Source organism: Strongylocentrotus purpuratus, unplaced genomic scaffold (assembly GCF_000002235.5).
Source record: "Strongylocentrotus purpuratus isolate Spur 01 unplaced genomic scaffold, Spur_5.0 spur5_scaffold_14, whole genome shotgun sequence".
Lineage (NCBI taxonomy): Eukaryota > Metazoa > Echinodermata > Echinoidea > Camarodonta > Strongylocentrotidae > Strongylocentrotus > Strongylocentrotus purpuratus.
The window spans coordinates 36,730,123-36,755,750 of NW_022145599.1; the positions used below are offsets into that span (position 1 = coordinate 36,730,123).

At 36.5% G+C, this 25,628-nt stretch overlaps 1 protein-coding gene across 2 annotated transcripts; it reads left to right on the top strand.

Annotated features, from left to right (window-relative positions):
- The first annotated feature begins 1,201 nt into the window (after positions 1-1,201).
- Positions 1,202-25,203, top strand: LOC586242 (mitochondrial Rho GTPase 1-A). 2 transcript variants are annotated; one of them, XM_786031.4, is made up of 16 exons: positions 1,202-1,260; positions 2,717-2,830; positions 3,346-3,407; positions 3,921-4,002; positions 5,087-5,130; positions 5,895-6,110; positions 6,592-6,792; positions 7,613-7,721; positions 9,466-9,586; positions 10,299-10,383; positions 11,024-11,169; positions 12,133-12,236; positions 13,342-13,553; positions 14,318-14,443; positions 15,009-15,205; positions 20,340-25,203. In XM_786031.4, the coding sequence occupies exons 2-16, from the start codon at positions 2,788-2,790 to the stop codon at positions 20,458-20,460; spliced, it is 1,869 nt and encodes a 622-aa protein (XP_791124.2). In that variant the 5' UTR covers positions 1,202-1,260; positions 2,717-2,787; the 3' UTR covers positions 20,461-25,203. The 2 variants fall into 2 exon arrangements, with proteins under 2 accessions (XP_791124.2, XP_030840739.1); XM_030984879.1 differs by having other exon boundaries at positions 1,242-1,323.
- The last annotated feature ends 425 nt before the right edge of the window (positions 25,204-25,628 follow it).

Here is a 25,628-nt window from a genome sequence, read left to right on the forward strand (position 1 = left end):
ATCATACTTTAATAACACCATATTTCAATTACTGTATAGTTGCATGGGCAAATTTAATAAAAATGATATGTTACTTAAGCTTCAAAAGAAAGCAATATACGCATTATAACTCACTCCCAATATTATGCTCACTGTAATCCTTTATTTTGTAAACTTGGAATTTTGAATGTAATCGATATGCATAATTTTTATATTGCAGTTTTCATGTTTTAATGGCAATATGCCTACTTTTTTTATCAACATGTTTTAACTTGAATTATGATGTGCATAATTCTAATACTAGAAATGCCCTTACTTCAACTCCCCAAGATTAGAACGACTTGTATGAAAAAATCACTATTTTTTAATGGAATAGTATACCTCAGGAAATTAAAAAATGCAAAACTCTCAATCTTTTTAAAATCAGATATAAACAATTTCTGTTAAATAAGTATAATACTCAGTATTAATAGCATGGGCAAATTTTGACACTTTTTTTTACTCTGATCATGCATGATAGTAAGTTTTAGTATGTTCTTTGTTTTTTGTTCTGTTCTTTTGTTCTCGTTTTCCTGTATGTGTGTTTTTAGGAGTAGGCTTTTATAAAAGGAATCCCTCCTTTCTGTCTATCCCAAATGCTCTCATAAATTGTCATTGTATTTCTTGTTTTTTTTATTACTCCATTCTGTATCGTATGTTTTAAATGTTTTTATGAAGAGTGTTGAATAAACTATGAATTGAATTTAAAGTTTTCTAAAATCCTTAATCTTAGAACATATTTTCCATTTCAACAAAATAAATAAAACTTAAAGAGAAGGTTGAGTTCTGGGAAAAGGTGAAAAATAATTTGTGAGCATTACTCATTCTTATTATGCAAGTGTGGAAGAACATCAGTTAAGACATGTTTCCTGAAAAGCATGGCTCTTCAAATGCCTTCATATTCTAAATATGCATGTAACATCGTAAAAATCGGGGGGCCGGCTTTTTACGCCACATGTTCGTCTAGTCCCATATACATCTTTCTGTGCAAGTGTTTGTAACTTTACCAAGGCTTGGCCAAATTTCTTATCATTTTGATGATTCCAGAACCTTGCAATACACACACATTCTTATATGCTAGATGATCAACCTTTTCTGGTCGGTTCCACACCGTTTCTTTCACAATGCAATCGCATGACCATAGGAATTCGAAATACAAGCGGATTGGGCATACGAGCTAGCTTACGGTGGTCTGAACTGCGCATGTCGATTGAACTTTGTACCGGTAGTGCACGGAGTCACGTAAGTTTTATTTCAGATTGAAATTAGTCTGTTAAATTACCTATTTACATAATGGCGTAAGCGGTAAGTGTATATTTCCAGGATATTTTACCTATTCTATGGTCCGTATTGAAGTATACATACAATATGATTACTTAATTGAACTGAAATTTGTTTGAAGGTGACTCTGTCCTGTGTATGATTACCGTGCAATGAATGAAATTGTGGTAGTGCTCGCGATGCGATGGCAGTGTAGTGGGCATGGCTAAGCGGTCGGTGAATTCCCACCGCACCGGGACCGTCGCCGTGCACTGGTACTGTAGACAAGAACTCTGCCCACGTCTGCGGCGCACTGGTGTAATCCAGAAACTTTCACGTAGTCTGCATCAAAATATCGCGAACTTTGTAGCAGTTACGATTTTCACAATTTTCATATGAAAATGAATAAGATTACAGAAAGTGTAGATGAGCATATCTTTCTTAGAATGTTAACATTTTTTTCAGAATATCAGAAACAAGACGGGACAGTTTTGTCTTTTTGACACGGTGACGGTCTGTCGTAAAGATATTGTTACACATTCATGTTATCATTAGGGGCGCTGGTACGAGAATAAGGATAGTCTGTTTTTGCCTTAAACGAGGATCATCTTTGTAAACGCGTACAGATGCTTCCTGTAAAATAGGTTCGTCCGCACGATTCTTTTTTTCCGATCCGCACATTGGCGATGCAAAACGGATTACACGATGCCGCTCCTTGATGCATTTCACATTGACTTTGTACAGATACTTTTAGGTTATGTGCAATAAATCCTCCGGAAGACAGACAACCCATAAAAGTAGACAGTGAACTGGGGGTATTTTATTAAGCGGAATCCCTTTTTCGCATTACCAGCACGCGGATCAGGAACCCTCTTCCCCCCGGAGCACAACAACAACAAAACGGATGATACTTAACTTATTTTTAGGGATGCGATTTGTCCGCTTTTACGAGAATATCCTAATTTAAGCGAACGATCCTCATTCTCGGACTATAGCGCCCCTACTGAAGCTGATACTACTTAATCATGTGGTGGAGCTGTCTTACAGTTCTCTCGTTATATTGTAGACAATTTAGAAATTAGAATTTGAGATCCTCTGGGAAATCTCTCATTCATTAAATGACGCATGGGCACCCAAAATTTTTGCCCACCTCCAAAAAGGTTTGTCTAGAACCCTGTGGTAATCATAGAGAAAATGCTCCTCCAAAGTTGTTAAACATTCTTTACAATGGTTTTCATTCCAGGTCATTTAAGGAAATGAAATGTCCAACCCCACAAAGTGGGACAAATGGACTTTAAACGCTGATGATGATAATGTCATGTGTATTACCATCTGTATTGAGCAGTTGTCAAACATCCTTGTAAGAGCTCTGTGATGATCACAGAAAAAATGTTCCTCCAAACTTGTTAAATATTCTTTACAATGGTTTTCATTGCAGGTCATGTGTATTACCATCTGTATTGAGCAGTTGTCAAACATCCTTGTAAGTAGTTGAGAGTGAGACCCACCATGTATGGCAGACGAGATGTACGCATTCTTCTCTTAGGAGATGGTAAGTCAAACAAAGTGATATTACAAATCACCAGAAATATTTTGCTCTGTAATGAGGTGCCTCTTATACAATATTCAAAACATGAACTTCAAATATTATTTCTATAAAGAGATAATGCAAGTTTGAATGCATTGTCAACGAATGCAAAAGTGACTTGTCAGTAGATGCCTCCATACATGTTCGCTTAGAATATGCATGAGACATTTTTGGCAAAAAATAGGTCTAGATTGTTATTTAAGTGCAAAGAAAAGTGCTTGTCTCACCTTTAGGAATGTTATCATCACAATAATTCTTATGGTTATCTACCTGTACATGTATACATGTAATTGGGAATATTTGATCAGGGATCAGGCTCGAGTAGAAGTAAAGGGTTTTCTGTCATGAATTTACATCGTAGTGATAAGGATTTACAAAAGGGCAGACCATTGGCTATGATTGATCATGCAAAGGTGAATTCTGTTGATTGCTGCTGATTACATTCATTTATTTTTGATGTTATTTTGTTAACCTTGTAGCTGGTGTTGGAAAGACATCTCTGATTTTGACGCTCGTCAGCGATGAGTTCCCAGAAGAAGAGGTCAGTGCATACATTTTATATAAAATTAATTATTGATGTTTTCCTTGTTTTAAAAGGAAGAATCCAGTTTGATGTCTCGCAAGGGTTTTTTTTTTAAGGGGGGATGCATAGCCATAGCATCTCTGCTTTAGGTAATGTGGAGGTTCAAATGTCTAGTTAATACAATTTATACTTGACTTACCACAGAACCTAAATTGTGGTGTCAAAGCAACATGGTCAATTAAAAGATTACTATAAAGTGTTTCTGTTCATTTTGATTTAGATATTCATGAATTTTTGTGGTGCACATCACTTTTTTCATAATCAAACTAGTTTACAAATTACTTTCCTCATCACAAGAGCTCACTGGAGTGATTTTGATCATCATTTATTGAGTTAAATCATCGTCAGTTACCATGTGAACTCTGTTGTGACTGAACTAGACTGTCTAGATGGGTTCTACATTGAGCAGCCATTGGCAAGGTTGTATGAATAGAAACCTTACCTGTATTATCTTTATGATGTTGCTTACAGGTCCCAGCGAGAGCAGAAGAGATCACAATACCACCCGATGTCACCCCAGAGAAAGTCCCTACCCACATAGTAGATTTCTCAGGTAGGAGGCTCATTTAATTTACTTTAAGTCTCTCTACATCGGCTAATAAGTGATGCCTACCATAATAATAAATAATGATATTCGGTTCTTGTGTGTATTGGGATTTTACAGATGTGTATCAATCAGATTTGATTATTTACGTCTGGGGACCTACCTTTAAACGTCACCATTCAAAAGACGTGACTCAGTTTCGAACCTCCGTCCTCGGCTGAATCAGTTTGTAATTCCATTGTTAATTGGATTACAGGCGCACGCCACAACGCCTAGTTCTTGTATAGTTCGGTTCTTGTATAGCACATGTCACATTTTATATAACGTCCCTATGCGTTTCCAAAGAGTTTTGGAAATTATTACCTTAGCAAGCTCTGGCAGCTGTTATTAGCGCACAGTGCATTTCAAGGAATAATCCGACCAGGTGCCCATTTACCTCACCTGGGTCGAGTGTAGAAAATGTAGATTATAGTCTTGCCAAAGGACACAAGTGCCGCAGCGGGACTCGAACCGCCGACCTTGTGATCCACAGTCCAGTGACATATCCACTCAACCAGGACACCTCTACCATGTGACATAGATGCATACACCTCATCTTGCTAATGTTAATAGCATCTTGGAATAAAAAGAAATGTAAAAAAGTAAATCAGGAATTTAATTTTCTTTTCCCAGATTTGTAGTCATACCTTAGAGATCTGGGGGGTGTTTCACAAAGATCCTAAGTTGAACTTATCTCTAAGTTGGACTTAAAAAATATGGAAAGCCATTAGCATCTTTGAAAATATTTTGTAAAAGTTATTTTGAAAGGCATTCATTGTTTATTGAAATCATTCATATTTTCTATCATCAAGGAGATTTCATGTTCTGGATGTGGAATTAATAAAAAGTCTAAAATACTTGAATTTCTGCTTTTGAATATATTTCATTTAAAGACTCCAATGGCTGTCCATAATTTTTAAGTCCAACTTAGAGTTAAGTTCTACTTAGGATCTTTGTGAAACACCCCCCTGAAATCTTAGCAGTCTAATGATAAACTGATTTATTTTCCAAGTTTAATACTTATTTTTCGAATATACTTCTTGCTTTACTGTAGCTCGAGAGCAGAGTGATGAGATTCTCCTAGAAGAAATAGAAAGGGTAAGTTGGAAAAATGCTCTTCTAGGCATTTCATTTCAAATATTGTATCATCTGTATGATATTGTCATAATGTTGTGATGAGGAAGTGGTATACATGTATGGTCCTACTCTAACACTACATGTTTAGATACCTTCCAGAAAGATATTTTTTTTAGATCCACAAAATGACAGGACTTTCAGACATTTATAAACAAAAAGATTGTCTATCATTCTGTAAATAGTTGACAACATAGTTAGGACCTATGTAATTTATATCTTAAATCAAATCATTTAAAGTTAGTCTGTACCCATATTTCTAAATGTGTAGGAAAAAACTGACATACTTTTACATACAAAATAATTCTTTTTGCAAAATGAATTGTTATTATGAAAATGTTTTAATATAGAATATACATGTATATTATGTGAAGCTGCACAACAACAACTGAAAATGAATTAAAAGATAACGGCTAAATATTGCACCTCATGTAGTCGTAGTAGTAGTAGTAGTAGTAGTAGTAGTAGTAGTAGTAGTAGTAGTAGAATGGTTTTATTAGAACAACTGCGAAATGGTAGCCAGAGAGCTCAATTACATTGCAAGTTTTACAAGCTCAGTTTTAAAAAGCATTTCAACAAGACTTATATGTATAAACAAGTACAAATAATACACAGTAAAAATAGATAACAACTTATTACATATTCCATACTTGCAAACAAATTGATGATACAAATAGAATAGAATAGATTCAATAGATTATGATTGTTCTACCATTTGTTGCCACCAGGCTGATGTGATATGTGTGGTGTACGCAGTGAACACCAAGGAGACGATAGACAGCATTACAGACTACTGGTTACCGCTGATACGGAACACCTTAGGCTCAGATCACCTGACACCTGTCATCATCGTAGGTAACAAGTCTGATCAAGCTGATGCTAATAGCTTGGAGACGGTCGTACCGATCATGAATGACTATGCAGAGATTGAAACCTGTGTAGAGGTGAGGAGCAATGTGGACATTACAATTATAGTTTATTTTGTTAGATACTTGCAAAAGAGCTCTAGTTATTGTGCCTGTAACTTTAATTACCTTTTCAGTTTAAAATAGTAGCTTTATTGGACACCTATTATGGATATTTTGCCAGCTTTTATATCATTGAGAGGGGGGGGGGCTGTAGTGAAGGGGAGAACCACTGGTCAATGCATTTCTCAAAGTAGATTGAATTAAGGACATAAACATTTACAATGTTTCCAAAAGTACATAAAGTACAACTGAGACAAAATTTTACTAAACAAATAGTATGTAATTAAAAATGTGAGAAGGTCAATTGAGTCGCTGTTCCATCACCATTCTCTTCACCCAACCAAACCTGTTATTAATGCCTATTAATAGCTACTGAAATGTGTTTGTAAAGGGGCAGGAAAGGACAATATTTATAATCAGTCTTCTGTAATAAAACTTCTCTTGTTTGCTTTATCAGTGTTCGGCCAAGAATCTGAAGAACATCTCTGAAGTGTTCTACTACGCACAGAAAGCAGTCCTTCACCCTACAGGTCCATTGTATTCAGCAGAAGATAAAGAACTCAAACCAGAATGTAAGAGGGCGCTTTGTAGAATATTCAACATCTGCGACCTGGACAATGACGGCATTCTCAATGACTATGAACTCAACTTGTTTCAGGTAGGCTGGGTTTTGTTTATCGCAATGAAAATTCATTTATGGGAAAATAAGCATGAAAATACAGAATCAGGGGAGAAAAAAATAGGGAGATTCATCTTTAAGCAACCCAAGATATCTCTTTGAATGAAATAGATTTAAATGGGATCCCTATTGTTTAATCCACTACTTTACATGTCACTGCTACACTATTGCATCTCTTGTATGTCTGTAGTGTAACTTCATTCTTCTAACGTAATAATGTTACATTGTAATACATGTACAGTATATCAAAAGGCCTGAAGCACTATCCAGTCCTCCACACTGAATATGATTTGCTGCTATTCCATTCTGGTGTATGATAATAATTTGTGGATAGTAAGGGAATTTACATCTATTCCGCTCCAGATGGTGATCCGTCGGACTGTTCGCTAAAACAAGTCTCTCTCTCTTTGCTTTTATTTCCTAGTCCTTTGTTCAGGACTTCACCCACACACAAAGGAATACCCCTTTATGAATTTTTCTACTTCTCTTCCAAAAGTCTCAAGTAGTGCTTCAATAGGATGAAATACGAAAGGATATTTCACCCTTTATCTCTCTCTTAATTTTCTATCCCTTTTCAAACCCACATTTTGAAACTGTAAACCTAATAAGTGACATCTATTCCACCGGACTTGTTTTTCTTTTCTTTTTATTTCAAGTGAGAATTCACTCCATATGGAATCAGACCAGTGCTCAGATCTTTGAGATAATGTGTTGTAATCTCACAGCAGTTAGTGAATTTCAATACTCTTTTCCTATCTTATTGTGATTGGTTATTGGTTGTTTTTTTATTGTCCCACAGAGGAGATGTTTCAACGCACCACTCCAGCCTCAGGCCTTAGATGATGTGAAAGCAGTAGTTAGGAAAAATATACCAGAAGGTGTAATGAACAATGGACTCACTCAAATAGGTAGGTCAACATAATACATGTATCCACAATAAACCAGTTCATAGTTACAGTCTGAGCATGAGCAGATAAAGGTCATTGCCGACCAAATTGTGAAATACACTGAGACAAAATACTGGATACGTGCTCATGAAAGTTATGTAATCATTATTCATTTATGCACACGCAGTGCATTCCATGATACACAGGCTATTATGTAGTACCTCCTTTGCTGTAGGAGTGATCATTTCAAAATGTACAAAGTGGGACCTCTTCATGTTTTGAAGATCTGTGGATATTCGGGGTCATTTGGGACATGTGCTAACCGTGAACTGGTCTATTGTTGTGACTAACCCTTTCTGTGCTACTGATTACATGTAATCGTTATAATCAAACTTTCATGAGAGAAATGTTGATCAATAATATTTGGTTTCATTGTTAAACTTTGCTCAAATGTTAATTCCTGGGGCTGATTTGTGACCCATAGCATGGCAAGGGGGAAAGAAAGGGAACATTTTAGCTTGCAAAGTTTTTTTTTTTAAAGAGTCATAACCCTGTTTAGATTGAAGGCATGTTAATATAAAGTGTTGACTGTGAAAGTACTAGGTAGTTAAAAGTCAGCATCCTGCTTTTCATACACAAATAATTGGATGATAATGATAACTTCCTGTGAATTCAAACTTAAAGGGAAAAAAAGGAAAACATCAACTCCTGTCCAAGATCAGCTTCCAACAGGTAGTAGTAGACTTTATTGGATAATTGTTTAACGCATGGCTTAGCTGCCATGAGGTCCATATGTTTGCCTAAAATGTAGTAAAGGTTGTCCTACTATAATATAATACTGATTAGTCATGACAGATCATGTATAATATTATCGTCTTAAATCATGGATACTTTAAGTGTACCAGTCACCAATTCTATATATGTTAGGGGTTCCATGTTGCTATACCATACTCCAAATCAGAACTTCAAATATTACTTCTATACAGAGATATTGCATGTTTAAATACACTATTGAGTACCGAAAAAATGGCGCTGGCTGAGAATAGGGCCCACATGGAAACCAAGTCCAATTAGGGTTCCATGAGCGGTGTTTAATGTTACTCTTTATTTTCTTCATATGCCCTAAATGTTAGCCAATAGAAAGACAAGCAATGTATTTTGGAGGTATATTTATACTGTATACAGTGTGTAGCTGTATACATATTACTATTTTAGATTATTTTGGGCGATTAACTTGGCATGTTTAAAGGCACACTGTCCTACTTGTAGCTACTTGCTCCCTCTATATAGAAAACTTCCCTAATCGGTGCCTGTTGGTCCCCCATGATCCTCTTTTTCTTATGTTAAATGAGAGCTGAGTTAATGAGATAGCCACCTGTCACAGTGACCTCGCTGGCTCGCTGGATGGTCTAATCCCTTCTAGCTGAAGTAGTAAAGCCTGCCTTTAAAATATATTGCTGTTCTATCAATGATGAGGAGTGACGGGTGATTGTCCACCTTCTGCTTTTAACTTACCATTTGAAGTCAGGAAATCACCATCTGTGAATATCTTTAAATCAAAATTAAAAACACATCTTTTCAATTAACTGTAAATCTAAGCACATCAGGAGCTCTTGTAGCGCAGTAGAATATATACTTAATGTTGGATAGTTTCTGCGCTCTATAAATGTATTATTATTATTATTATTATCATTATTATTCTTAATATTATTATTATTAATATTATTATTATTATTATTATTATTATTATTATTATTATTTTCAGGTTTTCTCTTCCTGCATACGTTGTTCATTCAGCGAGGGAGGCATGAAACAACATGGACGGTCCTTAGGAAGTTTGGCTACAGTGATTCACTCAAACTCAACTCAGATTACTTACAACCAAAGTAAGTCCACTTCTCCATATCCCTCAATAATCTTCTCATAAAGTAAAGTTTAAAAAGGTTATTAAAAAAAAAAATTAAGGATATTCATACTAAAAAAAGGAGAGTGTGCACTAGGTGTGAGAACAAGTGTATGAAACATGGTAGGATATATTCCAATTAGTTAAAGAAAGATGTTGCTACCTTATTTCTTGTTTTGCTGTATAAATATAATACCATTATCTTTCAAGCAACCTGATATGAATATACTGTATAACAAAGACCATAGAAATCATTCTATATGTTCTTTGGTTGTTGAATAGGAAGGAGGAAATGAATATTGTTGAATTCTTGCAATAACCTTATGTTCTATGTGGCTCACTGAATGAATTGTTATTATCATTATTTATTACAACCAAAGAAAATCATACCTTCCAGTTTAATTTGATGAAGACTTGTATTAATTCCGAGAAACATGTCGGAGGAATCAGTTGTATAATTTCACCATCTTGGGATAGCTTCAAGGTGCTGCTGATTGGATGACAGACCCTTGATAGTGCACACAGCACGATACAGAGTAACTAAGTGGGATTCTGTGAGAATCTTATTTTTCATCCTTGCAGCTTTCAAGGTTTTATATCCTGTTGTGAATACCTTGCAATTGGGGGATCAAGCTGACTAATTCTGAAAGAAAAATACCATCTCCATAAATATGATCTTCTTTGTGTTTTCTCAGGTTGAGAGTAGGTAGAGGGTGCTCTACTGAGTTGAGTCATTTAGGCTACCAGTTCCTCACATCTCATTTTGAGAAATATGACAAGGTAAGAACTCACGTTTTACTTTTTCTTTACATCATTTTTTTAAAGAGGTCATCTTTGTAAGCTTGAGTCCATTTTACTTGTAAGAATACACACAGACGAATTGGATACCTATTTCATCAATTCTCTGAGTGAACAAAACAAGCTGTTGTGCGATCCCTCCCCCAAAACCATTTTGGGGGAGAGGATGGATTGGACTTTAGTAACCTATTAGAAACTGTCATTGGAGCCATTTCAGCTCCCAGTTCTGAAAACCAGTGGCATTTCTCTTGTGTTACTCAATAACTTTGTTATCATCTGTTCACAAACATGCAAATCCATTGAAATGATGTCAGTTTACATATACAGAGTTATGAAAGCTTTAAATTACATTTAGTTCGTTTAATGATATTTTTGAGCAAGTAAGTCTTAAGTCTGTCTGCACTAGTTTTGCCAGGAGGGATAAGATCACCCAGCGTGGTCAGTGGCAGGTGGTTATCTCATCAAATCAGCTTTCAATTAACATAAGAAAAAGGGGATCATGGGGGACTAGCGGTCACCAATTATGCATTCTTTGCTATATAGAGGGCACAAGTAGCTATAAGTAGTACAGTAGGGCTTTAATGTTTGAAACTTTTCAACCACTTGTTTGTTATTGTCTTAGGATCGTGATGGTGCCTTATCACCAGCGGAGTTACAGACTCTGTTCCAGACATGTCCCATGATGCCTTGGGGTCCTGACGTCAACATGACAGTATGCACCAATGAGAAGGGTTGGATCACGTTACATGGTTACCTATCACAATGGACGTAAGTGCACTCATGGCTTGAAAATATAAGGCAATATAAGCTTTTCTTCTCGTTAAAGTGACTCGGTAACACTGCCTCAGATTCTGAAGAAAAAAAATCCTGGATTTAGCTCATGCTGCAATCATAATTACATACCTTTAGGTCAATCAGGAATCCCATGACTTTTACAATCCGATCGCCTGTCTGATTATCAAGATATTTATAATTGGAAATCAAAATTTCATTTTTCATTTTCCTAACGTTTTTAAAACACTAAAGTCTATTGGGGGAAATGAGTATGGTAAAACCGGTCACTCAAAGTTTTTTACTTCTTTGAAGCACTTCACGATCATTTTGAAGCACAATTTTTTTTTAGGGCTTCAATATTATATATATCATATCACAGTTTTACCATTGTTAAAAAATGCCTTTAATGCAAAACTTCATTTTGAATTGTATGGGTATTCTCCTTACACTACTGAGAATATATAGACTGAACCAGAATTTACATAAGATTGAAGTTGATCCTTATTTAATGAGTCAAGAATTTATGTGTCTTGTCTCTCCCTCTCATTGCTTGAGGCATGAAATTACTTTTTTTAGGATTACTTTATCAAATGTTTTCGCAAGAAATATCATGACCACTCCACCATAGAAAGCTACAATTGTGAAATAAGAATTATATCTCTTCCTCTCACCATAGATTAACTGGACATTCAGAAAATATTGGACTTTTTACCATACTTTGCAATGTATATCTAACCACCGATTATTATTTTAAAGGGTGAGTGGAAAGATGTGAAGTTCTAACTGTAATATGGATTGTTGTCTCTTCTTTTGACTCTAGTTTGACCACATTACTGGACATTCAGAGAACATCAGACTTTTTACCATACTTTGCAATATATATATTTTAAGGGTGGGTGGAAACGCGTGCAGTCCTAACTGTATAATATGAATTCATTTCTTTTCTTTTGACTCTAGTTTGACCACATTACTGGACATTCAGAGAACGCTGGAATTCTTAGCATACTTTGGCTACAGATATGTAATGGCAGATCATGAGAATCAGCTCTCAGCAATCATCGGTAAGGAACACATTACAAATCAGTATTTGTATTAAAGATAAACTTGAGTTCTGGTTTAAAAAAAAATGAATTCTCACAGAATCAAACGAAACTTACACTGAATGTTCAAGATTACAAATAAATGTCCTTTGCCAAACAATTTTTGGTAGAAAATGTATACTGGCTGAGTAATGAGCATAGAAAGATAAGGAAATCAAGGTAAGTAACCCCTGACACCATTTCTGTAGTCCCATATACATCTTTCTGTGTACAGAGCTTGTAACTTGACCAAGACTGGGCCAAATTTCTTATCATTTTGATGATTCCAGAACCTTGCAGTACACACCAATACTTATATGCTAGATGATCAACCTTTTCTGATAGATTCCGCAACGTTTCTTTCACAATGCAATGGCATGACCAGAACTGGTCTTTAATTTTAAGTTTCAAGCCACAAAATAGTAGGCACATATTGAATCACAACATGACATGATATATTCTCAACATGCAAAAGTTTCTTGCTACAAAAATAGCTATCCTAAAAATGTCATGAAGTTTCATTTAATTAATAATACATCTTTGTTGATACAAAACCTACAAAGTGGGAGTTAAAAAGAATATTGAGAGAACTCTGTTTGTGTACAGCAAGTCTTTTCCAAAGTTGCACACTATTTGTTTGGGCTTAAACTGCTCCCAAAAGGATTGCTACATGTACCAGTACAATGCATCCTTATCTTTATGACCAATGGAAGAAATTTCTTTTCATGGATTGATGAACCAATAAGTTAATTGGAATCAAAGAATGAAGCCGAAAAAACAAATTAATGAGGTGAAATCTTCCATGTTAATTCTAAAAACCTGTCTAAACTTAGTGTCACTTCAAGGGTTCAGTGACACAAAGACGTAACTCCATATTTTGCTCAAATGAGTATTTGATATCAAAATGTTCAGATAAATGTGTACTTTCCAGGAAACACAATGACTCAACCCTATCCAACACCCCATTGTAGTCAATGGCTAGTGAAACATAGAATTAAGGCTCAAGTGCTCAGTGACACATATACCACCTTTTCTCAAAAGAGCCAAAATGGAGTTACGTGACACTTCTCTTCTATGTTGTTTTTAGTCACGAGAGACAAGAAGGTGGATCTTCAGAAGCGTCAAACATCTCGTAATGTCTTCCGTTGTAATGTGATTGGTCCACGAGGAGCAGGCAAGTCAGCGTTTCTTCAGGGTCTCACGGAACGTAGTCTGGATTCACCTGTTATCATGAGGGATAACCTGTCAGCGTATGCCATTAACACTATACAGGTCTATGGACAGGAGAAATATCTTCTGGTAAGTTATCACATGTCATTAACATTGTACGAGGGGAGTGCTTCACAAAGACTAAAATCGGCTTTAAGTTTGACTTAGCTATGGCAGGCCATTCATGCCACTGGTTGCTCTCACTATTGGTCTCTCAATTATGAAATTTAGATAATATTTTTTCTGTCAATAATGAACTATCAAAAAAATGTTAATTCTGTAGATTTGTGACCATGATTTGTACGTCCCTTAAGAGACCAATGCCAGTAAACGGTGAGAGCAAACAGTGGCATGAATGGCCTGCCACAGTTAAGTCCTACTTAAAGTCGATCTTAGTCTTTGTGAAACACTCCTTAGCTCTATCAAGGGCCCTGGATTGACACTACCCCCTCAATGATAAAGCCTACTGCCATAGTTTAGATCACATCTTGCACAGATTGTGATGCCCATTTAGTTGTATAAAATCTGACAATCACGATACACATATAATATGAAGTGATGTATTGTCAGATCTCTTCCATAAAACAATCAATGTTGATATTATCTTAGACATCAAAACAAGAAGAATACACATTTGTTTAAAAAAATGTCCTTCCATCCTGCTCACTAATAGCACCCAAACTTTTGTTGATCTATTTAGAAATCATATAAAAAATGAGCAGGAGAAGGAAAACATGAAAAGTCACATTAAATTTTTTTCATATTCTTTTAATTCACTCTTGTACTTCATAATACTAAACATATCATGATCATGCTATGTTGCATTCTAATAATAATTTTCTTTCTCCTCCTAGCTCCGTGAGATTGATGTTGGTCTATCCGATGAGCTATCTTCAGAAGAGCTCGAATGTGACGTGGCTTGCTTGATGTATGATATCTCTGATCCAAGAACCTTTGAATACTGTGCTAAGATTTACAAGGTAAGACCTCAGTTATGCCCCACCATGCAGCAATTATAATCAGAGGATATTTCAAATGTACTTTGAAATAAAACCACACAAAATATATTGTAACATGAGGAGACATTACACATTTTAAATGATTGTCAATTTAGAAGCAAAAGTCCAGTGTTATATCAGATGTTGTTGGTGAAATTGAATTTATTTCTCCATGATAAAACTATAATCAGTTGGGGAGGCTGCTTTTCAGCAAGTCCGTAATTAGTGTAGCATGTGTTGTACACAAATCATATTGAATGTAAAGATACTTCACAACAAAAAGAGAAACATAATAACATGATATGAGTATGACAACATCAGAACAATTACTCCATTGCCTGAAAACTTCATGAAATTCAATCACTTGTGAAAGCTGAGATGCGAAGTGGGTTTAATTCCAAGCACAGCACTTATAACCTTAAGCAAGGCATTTTATCTGCATCGCTTCTATCCACCCAGGTGTTAATTGTGAACACTTTAAATGAGTGCATTGTGATATTTATCTGACCTGTAATGCATTTTGTTTGTAACGATTGTTTGTCCGTAGCAACACTTTGAGAGGAACAGTGTTCCATGTTTACTGGTAGCTGGTAAGAGCGATAAGCATCCCGCTAGACAGGACTACCCTCTTCAGCCGGCTCAGTTCTGCACCCATTACGGACTCCCTCCACCGCAGACATTCAGCAGTGTAGGAAGACCTAACAAGGATATCTATGTCAAGCTGGCTACCCTAGCTGCTTACCCGTAAGTATACCCCTCCCCATCTCTCTCTCTCTCTATCTCTCTCTCTCTCTCTCTCTCTCTCTCTCTCTCTATGTCTCTCTTTCTCCCTCTCTCTCTCTCTACAATGGGAGGTAAAACAAAATCACAGAAAAGGCCCCTTTTGTTGAATTCTGTAGTACCTTCTCTCGCAGTGCATTCGTCTTTCTTTTCCTCTCTTAATAAATTGCAAAAAAAGTAGTATGAGAGATTTTCTTCCTTTTTCTCTTTTTGTCTCTTTTTCAAATTCATTAAAACGTGTGAGAAAGCTCAAGGTATTGCCTTAATCTCTGCCTCCCTCTCTCTCTCTCTCTCTCTCTCTCTTACTCACTCGCCCAAACGCGCAAAGCACATGACATGTTCTGTGAATGCTCAGTAGATACCTGAATATGCTTGCGTTTAGACTGTGTTTTAGAATTTCACCATCCTTTGTGAATTTTGGTCTGAGAGTTTGTAGACATAAAGGCCCGAATTCACAAAGGAGGTTTGTCGACAAACCTTGGTTTTCGTACGTCATATGACGCGTTTTACGAGTTTTTTACAAACCTGGTTTGTAAAGAACAAAAGGAGGTTTGGCGAAACAAAAGGTGGTTTGAGCTCAAACCCTGCTTTGTGAATTCGGGCCAATTAGTCTGTTTGAAGGCATGTGAGCCAGCATTCTAATTGGATTTTGTTAGTTTATCTGCATGTAAGTACTTTACCTTTGTATTCTTCTCTGCTAAGAGCAGCAAACAAAAATACTATCTCCCCCGAGAGCTATCAGAACTGACAAGACCCTGGTTGAGATAACCACACTTATTACATTGTCCCATATGTTTCTTTTTACGTTGGCTCTTCAGAGTGTTTGTGGTTTTCAGCAAGGCCCATGACAAACTCTTTAGCAAAGCCTCTAACACAGTTTCTCATGAAATAGGCTCATAATTTCATTATCAAAATTAATCATTTCGAACACACTTTCAAGCATTTGAACCCAGGACTTTCAGTTCTTCAGGAGCCATTATAATAATGATAATATGTTGCTTATATAGCGCTTAATACATTGGCATTGTCCGAGTTTCTAAGCACTTTACATGGAGGGGAGGGAGGAAGGCAGAGGGGGAATGTGAAGCAATGGAGAGAGGTAGCAGGGGACATTACGTTTGTCGGGCATTTTCCTTAGTAAATAATGTCCTACATTTAAGTTTATTCTCTTTTCCATTCAAATAAATATTCATTTTTTGTTATCATTATTCATTTCTATTGCCTTTTGCAACATCTTGACTCTATACAATGCATCATGCTGATATTCTAAAGTTACATTTCCGGAATCCAAGCTCACTGTAAATTGCATGTGCTTGGTTGCAGTAAGATTCCATACACTTCCTTTGCATCATTCTCTCACTCTCTACATTTAGAATCGTGAAAGAATTTGTGAATAAGAATGAATTGTCTTTTTAAAAAATTGTATTTATTCAGTATAATCATAAACATGAAGCTTCATTGCAGCTGCTCTCCTTTATATTGTGATAAAGTAAATAGTCTAGCAGGACTGTCATGTCTTTAAAATTGATCAAGGTAAAATCCATCTAGGCCTATGATTAACATAATTATCTGTATTCTTTCTTTCATTTTCTCCACCCTATTCTCATCTCTCTCCCATCTCTCTCCCCCTGGACAATTCAATTCATACCCATACTTGTCAATCTTGCTTCACACAACTTCCTTCATTTTTTCTTTAACTTAATTTTTCTGACACTCTTCATCTTTGGTCTCCGCCTCTCTCTACCCTTCCTTCCTCTCTCTCATCTCACTCTGTCTATATTTTGTTATTTTTATTGTTTCACCTTTCTCTGTCACATTTTTACCTTCTCCCCATCTATGTTTATCAATCCCTCTATCTCTCTCGCATTATTTATTTCCCCTCCCTCCCCCATTCTTCTCCATCTCTACCTCTCTCCCCTTTCTGTCTTCCTCTCTTTGTCTCCTCTTCCTCCCTCTCTTTCTCTCTCTCTCTCTCTCTCTATCTCTTTCTTTCTCCCTCCCCCTCCCCCTCTTTCTCTCTGCATCTCGCTTCTTCTCTACCTCTCTCCCCTGTTTCCTCTATTCCTGTCTTTCTCTCTTCCTCTCATTTGTCTCCACTTGTCCCTCCTCTCTCCCTCCTCTCCTTTACTACCTCTCTTCCTCTCACCCTCTCCCTCACTCCCTCTCTCCTTCTGTCCCCTGCTACTTCTCTCCTTCTCTTCCTCTCTCCATTGCTTCACATCCCCCTCTGCCTTCCTCCCCCTCTCACCCTCTTCCTTTCTCTCCCTCTTCCTTTCTCTCTCCTCTCCCTCTCTCCCCTGCTTCCTCTCTTTCTCTCTCCATTGCTTCACATTCTCCCTCTGCCTTCCTCCCCCTCTCTCTCCCCTGCTTCCTCTCTCTCTCTCCCTCTTCCTTTCTCCCCTGCTTCCTCTCTTTCTCTCTCCATTGCTTCACATTCTCCCTCTGCCTTCCTCCCCCTCTCTCTCCCCTGCTTCCTCTCTCTCTCTCCATTGCTTCACATTCTCCCTCTGCCTTCCTCCCCCTCTCACCCTCATCCTTTCATTCCCTCTCCCTCTCTCCCCTGCTTCCTCTCTTTCTCTCTCCATGGCTTCACATTCTCCCTCTGCCTTCCTCCCCCTCTCACCCTCATCCTTTCATTCCCTCTCCCTCTCTCCCCTGCTTCCTCTCTTTCTCTCTCCATGGCTTCACATTCTCCCTCTGCCTTCACCCCCACCCCTCACTCTCTTCCTTTCTTTCCTCTTCCTTTTTCTCTCTCCCTCCCTTCATGTCCTCTCCAACCCTTTCCGCTATTCTCTTCCACCCTTATCATCCCCTGTGACTTACCAGTGTGGTGAAGGGGATGTCCGTTCTAGTCGACCACCCAGCCATATTCTGGGTGCGAGAGAAATTCTGGGGCTCCAGTGCGACTTTCAGGTTATCTTGCCTTGCCTGTCTGTCCTAGTTTGTCATGCTGTCATGTTTTTTTGGTCTTGCCCCCTCTAGTGCTTTGTCTTGGACATGCCATGTGATCTCATGTTTATCCACCATTATAGCTGCTGGTCTTGCCTTTTATCATTTGTGTTCACATGATTTATTTTTGTTGCCATTTCTATTGTTTGTAACTATCATAGTTTCATTTTGATCGGTTGCTTAGCTCCAGCTGTGTCATAACATATGAAGGTTTTATTTGCTTTATTTTCTTAGCTTTCAAACATGAATGTAATATCATACTAGCTGGTCAACATTTTATTTTATTTCTCTTGTAATAATTTCCTATTGTTCAGTACCCCTGTGCTAGCCGTCATTAATATTTAAGGGGACAAGAAAAAAATGTTAAACATAACATTGAAGTGTACTAATTATCTACAAGTATGCAATTAAATTGGATAATTAAAAATACTAAAATTCAATTCAAATTCAAATTCAATTCAAAAAGACTTTATTTCCGTTAAAAAACATACAAATATATACATGTGATAAAGTACAAACAGTTTAAAATATACAAATCATGAGCATTAAATTAAATTAATTTAAACAAACTGTGAAAATGAGTAAAAGGAAAAGGGAGCACCTGTAGGAAGCTTATGTTAGCTTGTTGATTCAGGCGTCCAAATGAAAATCAGAATACATGATCACAACTTATTGAATGAACAACTTCAGTTTACAAAATATACCCCCTAAAAGCAACAACAACAAAAAAGAAAAGAAATTTTTGAAGTCGCCTAGTTAAAGAAAAAGAATTGCTGATGATAAAGACAGAAGAATATATATTTCCACTCCAATTGTACAAACTACAAAGCCCTCTGTATGACCTATGAAAATCAAAGATTAAAGTACTTTTTAAACATTTTGCACAAACAGATAGAAAGACGGGTAATCAGTTCTTTGTTGTGCCATTTTCGCTACAAAATTCTCTGGCTGGGGGAAGGGGGGCACAAGGGCATTCTACTGACATACAGTGTATCCTTTTAGCCCATAATCAATCTGCATGATTATTGTATGTTGTCTTGAAATTATATTCTTTGCTACTTGGCTGATATTTATTATTGATAACTTGAGTCTGAAAACATCATTTCAGTTCAAAACCATAATGTGCATGTAAAATTAAAGTCACCCAATATCTTGATTTATTTGCAATCAACCCCATACATGTACATGAGCATAGAGCATGGACTAACTACATGTATATAAGAGCCGTCTTTGTTCCCGTATTTTGATTTTCCTTATAGTGATCCCACAAATCATTAATATATGATTTATTTATCATCTATTAGTTATCATCTATTCTGGAAATAGAATGAGGAAAGTCAAATTGATGCAGTGTATACTGTATAGATGTTTCCAAGATGATTTTGTCTTCATGTTTTATGACTGCCAATGTTTCTCCCTGCCAGCCTGAAATGTTTGATGTCATAGTATTGCATGGTTTGATTCTGACTATCCTTTTGAGTACAGTGGTTCAGTAAGCCAGGAGGCATATGATATCTCTTTGTGAATTGTGTGAGTCTTTGCGTTCATGTATGATATTCCCAGGCCTTCTCCCACCCAGAGAATGCAAATGGAAACATTCTTGTAGGCTTTCTTTCATTTGTTAGTCCTTGAATATATGTTAGAACAAACTTGAGAGCCTTCCTTTCTAAGTATTTATTCCACTGTTTATAATGATATACTTGTCAACTCCACCATATCATCAACCTGTATTGAAATAAGTTATATGGATTTTAGGCTGGCATAATGTCAAATTATGAACTTTGATTTACTTTTCTGTGCAACAAATACGTTTGAATATGATTTTTTATCTGCTCTCAAAACTATATAATCCCCTGACAAAAAAAGCAATGATATAGAGAGTTCATATTAAATGGTATGGACATTTACAGTGATATGCAGATAAAATTATAGAAGTATACATTTATTTTTATCGTCATTGGGTTTTTCTTTGGGGGGGGGGGGGGGGGGGGGAGTCAAATGATAAAATCTTGGTGTACTGCCATCTTTAAGTGTGGTTTTCTTTCAGAACATTATTCATTGCTAATATGAACCATTTACATCATGGGGAACCTTTCCATCATACATGAATTGACAAGATGATATTGTTTTTTTGTTTTTTGGCTGACAGGCATCTGAAAGGGATCCAAGAAGAGGGAACTCGTCGCTGGATCAAGGTTGGTCTAGGTCTAGGAGCTTTTGCAGCCAGTCTCTTTCTTGTCTACAGATTCATCAGAATCCAGAGATCATAACCCTCACCCTAGCCATCTATCCATCATAGCTCTATAGGTTTGAGTATTAAACATGCAGTATCTCACAATGAATATAAATATTATGACATTTGAATGAATTGTGGTATTATATTCAATACTACCCCAAGAAGAAGCTAGCTGCAAGTTACATTTTACCCCCAGCCCAGCCTTCCACCATGTGAGAGCTAACTAAGAGGACTTCTTTATTCCTCTTTGATTTGCTCCTTTGTCAATACCATAGGTGAGAATATAAAGTTTCCTGTGGGATGCATTCATGGGCAGGTCATGAGCAGAGTGTTCATTTTACAGGGGAAACTCGATATAACGAGGTCAGCCATAACGAGGTATAGGTTGTAACAAGGATATTCTCACAGGCCCAAATCAATTTACGTGTAATTCTATGGTGATATGAACCTCTTATAACGAGATCTGCTATAACGAGATATCGGCTAAAACAAGGAAAATCAATGGGTCCTGGCGGTCTCGTTATACAAAGTTTCCCCTGTACACATATTCCTACTTGTTTCATTAATAGGAACCTTTCTTTTGTTCTGGATCAGTGGTCGTGCGTAATGTTTTTATTTCTCTGATCTTGTATCAGATTGAAGAACGTATAGTGATAAGCAAGATGAAAATAAAGCTGCAATGTAAACCAAAACTGATAGCTCTTTCAAGCCTTCTTGCACTTCTTTCAAGAAAAGAAACAACAAGAATACTGACTAGTTTCATGCACTGTAAACATCAATTTAGAGATCAGTATGACACTGTGTTTGGGACCAATTTTTACAAGCCTACTATAAGTGTCAATTCTGTAGTAGGGACCTACTAAACAATTTCAATGTAGGATGACACTACTGTTGTTTGCGTCTCAATTGACAATAAATTTTAACTTCAAGTGCTTGCCATTTGTCTTTTGGTAAATTATAGGATTATACTACCTTTATCGCTAAGGTGAAAATGGTACGATGATGCCTGACATGTTATAATGTGATTTAAGAAATAAAATCACATGGTGGGAAAAGAGACGAGGTCATTATTGACATGTTCTGTGCTTGCTTTTGGAATGTCTCAATCTGTCATCGGCCTATTGAAATATACTGATAAGGTTGAAATATGCGACTCAAATACGTCTTTTGTATTTTTCATACGATGGTAATTAATCATAGATACAGGAGACTGTTTGTGAAAGCCACAATATGGTATTTGAGAGTCTTCTGATGATAGAACACTATGCTATTGGCTTTCTTTTTACAAAGTTAAAAGCTATCAGATGATAAAATAATACAAACTTGTAAATTGGAGTTTAATGATGAGGATTAGACACTAATGCTGGCTGGGTCCATTACATAATCTGTTAAAGTTGTTCCATTTTCTATTTCTGCTTTTGATGCACAGCCGTAGACATGTGATCTGAGTAGCTGTGTATGTATTGGCAACTATTGGCAGGGAAGGGAGGAGTGGTATTTGACATTTCAGATTCATTTTTTTTCAAACCAATCTACAGAAATGTGGATGTTCATCCCATGTATTGCAATATTTGAAGAACTACAAATCAAATTTGATTAAAATCTTTTTAGAAATGTCACTAGACAAGGGCTGGGGTACAATGAATTATCAAAGTGTCAAAGAGATAAAATGTTTGATGAAATGAGTTGAAGTATATTCCATAGTATTTACCTCTAAGGGAAAATGAATGTGTCTGGTGATAGGAGATTCAGGAAAGGAAGTTACTATGACAACTATGAAATTTGTGTAGAAGCAGAAAGGGACTGTTAATGTGTACCAGTCACCTAAAAATATTTTGTGTACAGCTAGAATGTATAATATCACCCACAAAACAAAATTTCAATTGGCTGTCTATTAGCTTTATAATGTCAAATGAAGAAAATAAAGAATAACATAAAACTGCACCCACTGTTGCATGGAACGGGTATGGGTGCATCAAACGGTCAGAAGTCACTTATGTGTTTTATGAGTGTGTATTAAAACAGGCAAATATCTTTACAGAAGCAATATATGAAGCTCATATCTTGAATGTAGTATAACAACATGGAATTACATATATACAAAACCAAATATATTTTGGTGATTGGTATACTTTAAAGAGATATTATATGCCCTGGTTGCCCTCCTGGTCCTTCGCAGATGATGTATTGAAAGAAAGAAGATAATCATGTAGTCCTTGTAATGTTTTTATTTGTTTGTTAAACATTTCATAAGCTTTATTTCTCAAATAAGATAATTGAATGTATTGATGAATGCATTTGAGGGATGATGGTTGAGTTGGATCTGTATGTATTCATAGTAGCTTATGTTACCGTCCTGTGCTTTTTAGGATAAGAAATAACTCTAGCCCTTCTGGAAAGCTTTTTGCAATGATATTTGTGAATTGAGGCATGAGCATGTATATGTCGCACAGATGATAATAATAATAATAAATATTTATGAAGCGCACTTTTCTAATTACTTACTCAATGCGTTGTACAAAACAAAATACACAAATATGTCTCCAGAATTTTAATAACATAATATCATTTCATTTGTAACTCTGAGCAAAGAAAACCGTTTTAACATGCTTCGGAAAGGTTTCGAGACATTGAATGTTTCTAATGGCACTAAAAAGTTGAATCAACCGTCATGGTTTTTTCATTGTCTTGTTATGAAGAATTATATAAGAAGGTTATCAGTAACATAGAAACTTTCTGTTCCTAAGATGTGTGCTGGTACTCTTACATCAAAACTATGTTTTATTCAAAAGGTTTAATAGCCTCGGTGTACAGGACTACTCTGGAAGTTGAATAAGAGATCTCTAGTCTGTATACCGGTATGACAAATAGGACAGACTTCTTGCATGGATCACAGTTTCATACAAACTGAAGCTCAATTTTGAAATATAAACATCTGGGCCCTGTTTCGTGAAACTTGTTGTCAATACCGAGGTACAATAATTATCATAAGCTACTGAAATCCAGACATTTGATTGCTAGGCTCAGATTTGTCATAGATCTGTGGCAGTTGTTATTGATAACAAGTTTTATGAAACCGGTCCCAAATCTTTTATCTATGAAAACTGCACAAATTGCCAAGGGCTTCACAAATTGGACAGATTCAGTGTTGTGTTTATATTATTGCATTCAGCTTACTGGATTTACAGCCAATAACTAGCTCTTTATGGTGTTGATTTGCCTGATATATGATATGATGTATTAGCCTGCTTCACAAGCTTGTCCTTAGTGACAAATGACAGCTTTTGTTATAAGGTAGTGAAATCCTTGCTTCTGATCGGTTATCAGCAGATTTGTCACTGATTTTTTTTTTCATTCATTTGTCGTTGAAAAAAGGCATTGTGAAATGGGTCCCTGAATATCATCCTTTGGGGTCAGAAGGGCATGAACTCATATACTTTAACACAGAGTTAATGCCTTTTTGGCTCTGAACAGACATTAGCATGATTACTAGCACAAACAGATTTCATTGCCTTACAATTAATTCCATGCTAGTCTTGCAAACAATGAAGTAAAATGTGACCAACCTTTTAATGCTTACTTGAAAACATTGTTTTGTTTTCACATGATCAAAATTGTAATTTTCTCCCAATAATAGGCTTTATTGCCCTTTTAGTGTGTAGGAGTGTATTATTCCTCAGTCCACAATAGTTTGTTAAATATATACATGTATTGACAATGCACTTGATAAGATAAAGGCACAACACACTTATCACAATATACTTTGATTTATAATTCATTCCAATTCAAGAAATTGTAAATGCAATATCAATTACACATGACATAGTGATTTGCCGATGTCGAGGTGTCATGTTTAAATGGTTAGTCACTAAGGAAGACTGGGAGTGCATAGGTCATGGATTCAAGCCCCAACATAGCACATAAGTCCTTGAGCAAGGCATTTTATCTCCACATTTCATGCTTCTGTCCACCCAGGTGCTAAATGGTTACCCCATAGGATAATAATAAATAATAATATATTTCTATACCGCAAATTGCAAATTGACTCTAAGCGGTGTAGAAGGAAAATAGTTAAAAGTAAATGTGATTGGATTAGCATGTGCATGTGCATGAAAAGGGGTACTGGCTGGAATGCCCCCCCCCCCCCCTCCCCAGGGAGTGGAGAGTGAGCACTGTGTTGAGTTCAGTGAATGGGGTAATAATAACACTGTAAGCACTTTAGTCGGTTGTAACTGGTAAAGCGCTTTATAAGAAACAGTTACTATTATTATCGATCGTGTCATATGTCTTGTCTAAACTTAAAAGCGTGTATAAAAATGAAGGTCTTGTAGTTCCTGCAAACACGGTCATTAACCCCTTGATTATGATGTTACAATACAACACAGTCCCATGTAGAGATTGTGTTTGTAAGAAAGGTATCTTGGGTTAATGTGATTGCTTCAATCACGCTTGGTACCACTTGACTTATACCCTATGCCTAGGATATATACGTCCTATGCCTAAAATATATCAGTTTGGTTATGTCCACGTTTGAATTAATATCATAAGATTTATATTTGCTGGTATACATGTACATGTGTCTGATCTTAAAAGATTTACCAAGAAAATCTATTTTGCATACTTGGTACTATGCATCTTGTGTTTGTTTTATGATGTCTCCTTTTGTATTATTCTTTGAAGTCAACAAACAGAAGGATATATCAATTGAATGCATGAAAATGCATGTAAAGGATTGGAGGAAAGGAAGGCAATAAAACAAAAAAATGTTCTATCAAAATAAGTGTTTTGAGTTATCATTACTCAAGTGATGGGAATTTAGTTGTGTGTCATGTAATGTACCTATGTTCACCCCTTCCCTGTCTACCGCCCCCCCCCCCCCCTCTCTCTCTCTCTCTTTTACATTCTCTCTTCCCTCTATCTCTCTCTTCCTCTGTTCTAACCGTACAAGTTCTCTTGCTGACTTTAAGAAAGTATCATTACGATGGAATACAGACGAGGAAGGGTACACAAGTAGATTGTAAAATAACCAGTCAAATAAAAACAACCTCACTATAGCTTGCTGGAAATTATCTTTAACAAAAACCACAACTCCAGGGGCGGATCTAGGGGTTCAGTGGTTTAACCCCCCCCCCCCCCCCCCCCTTCTTGGCAAAAGCTAGATCGGCCCCTGAACTCTCATTTGCACATATTATAGTGACTTGG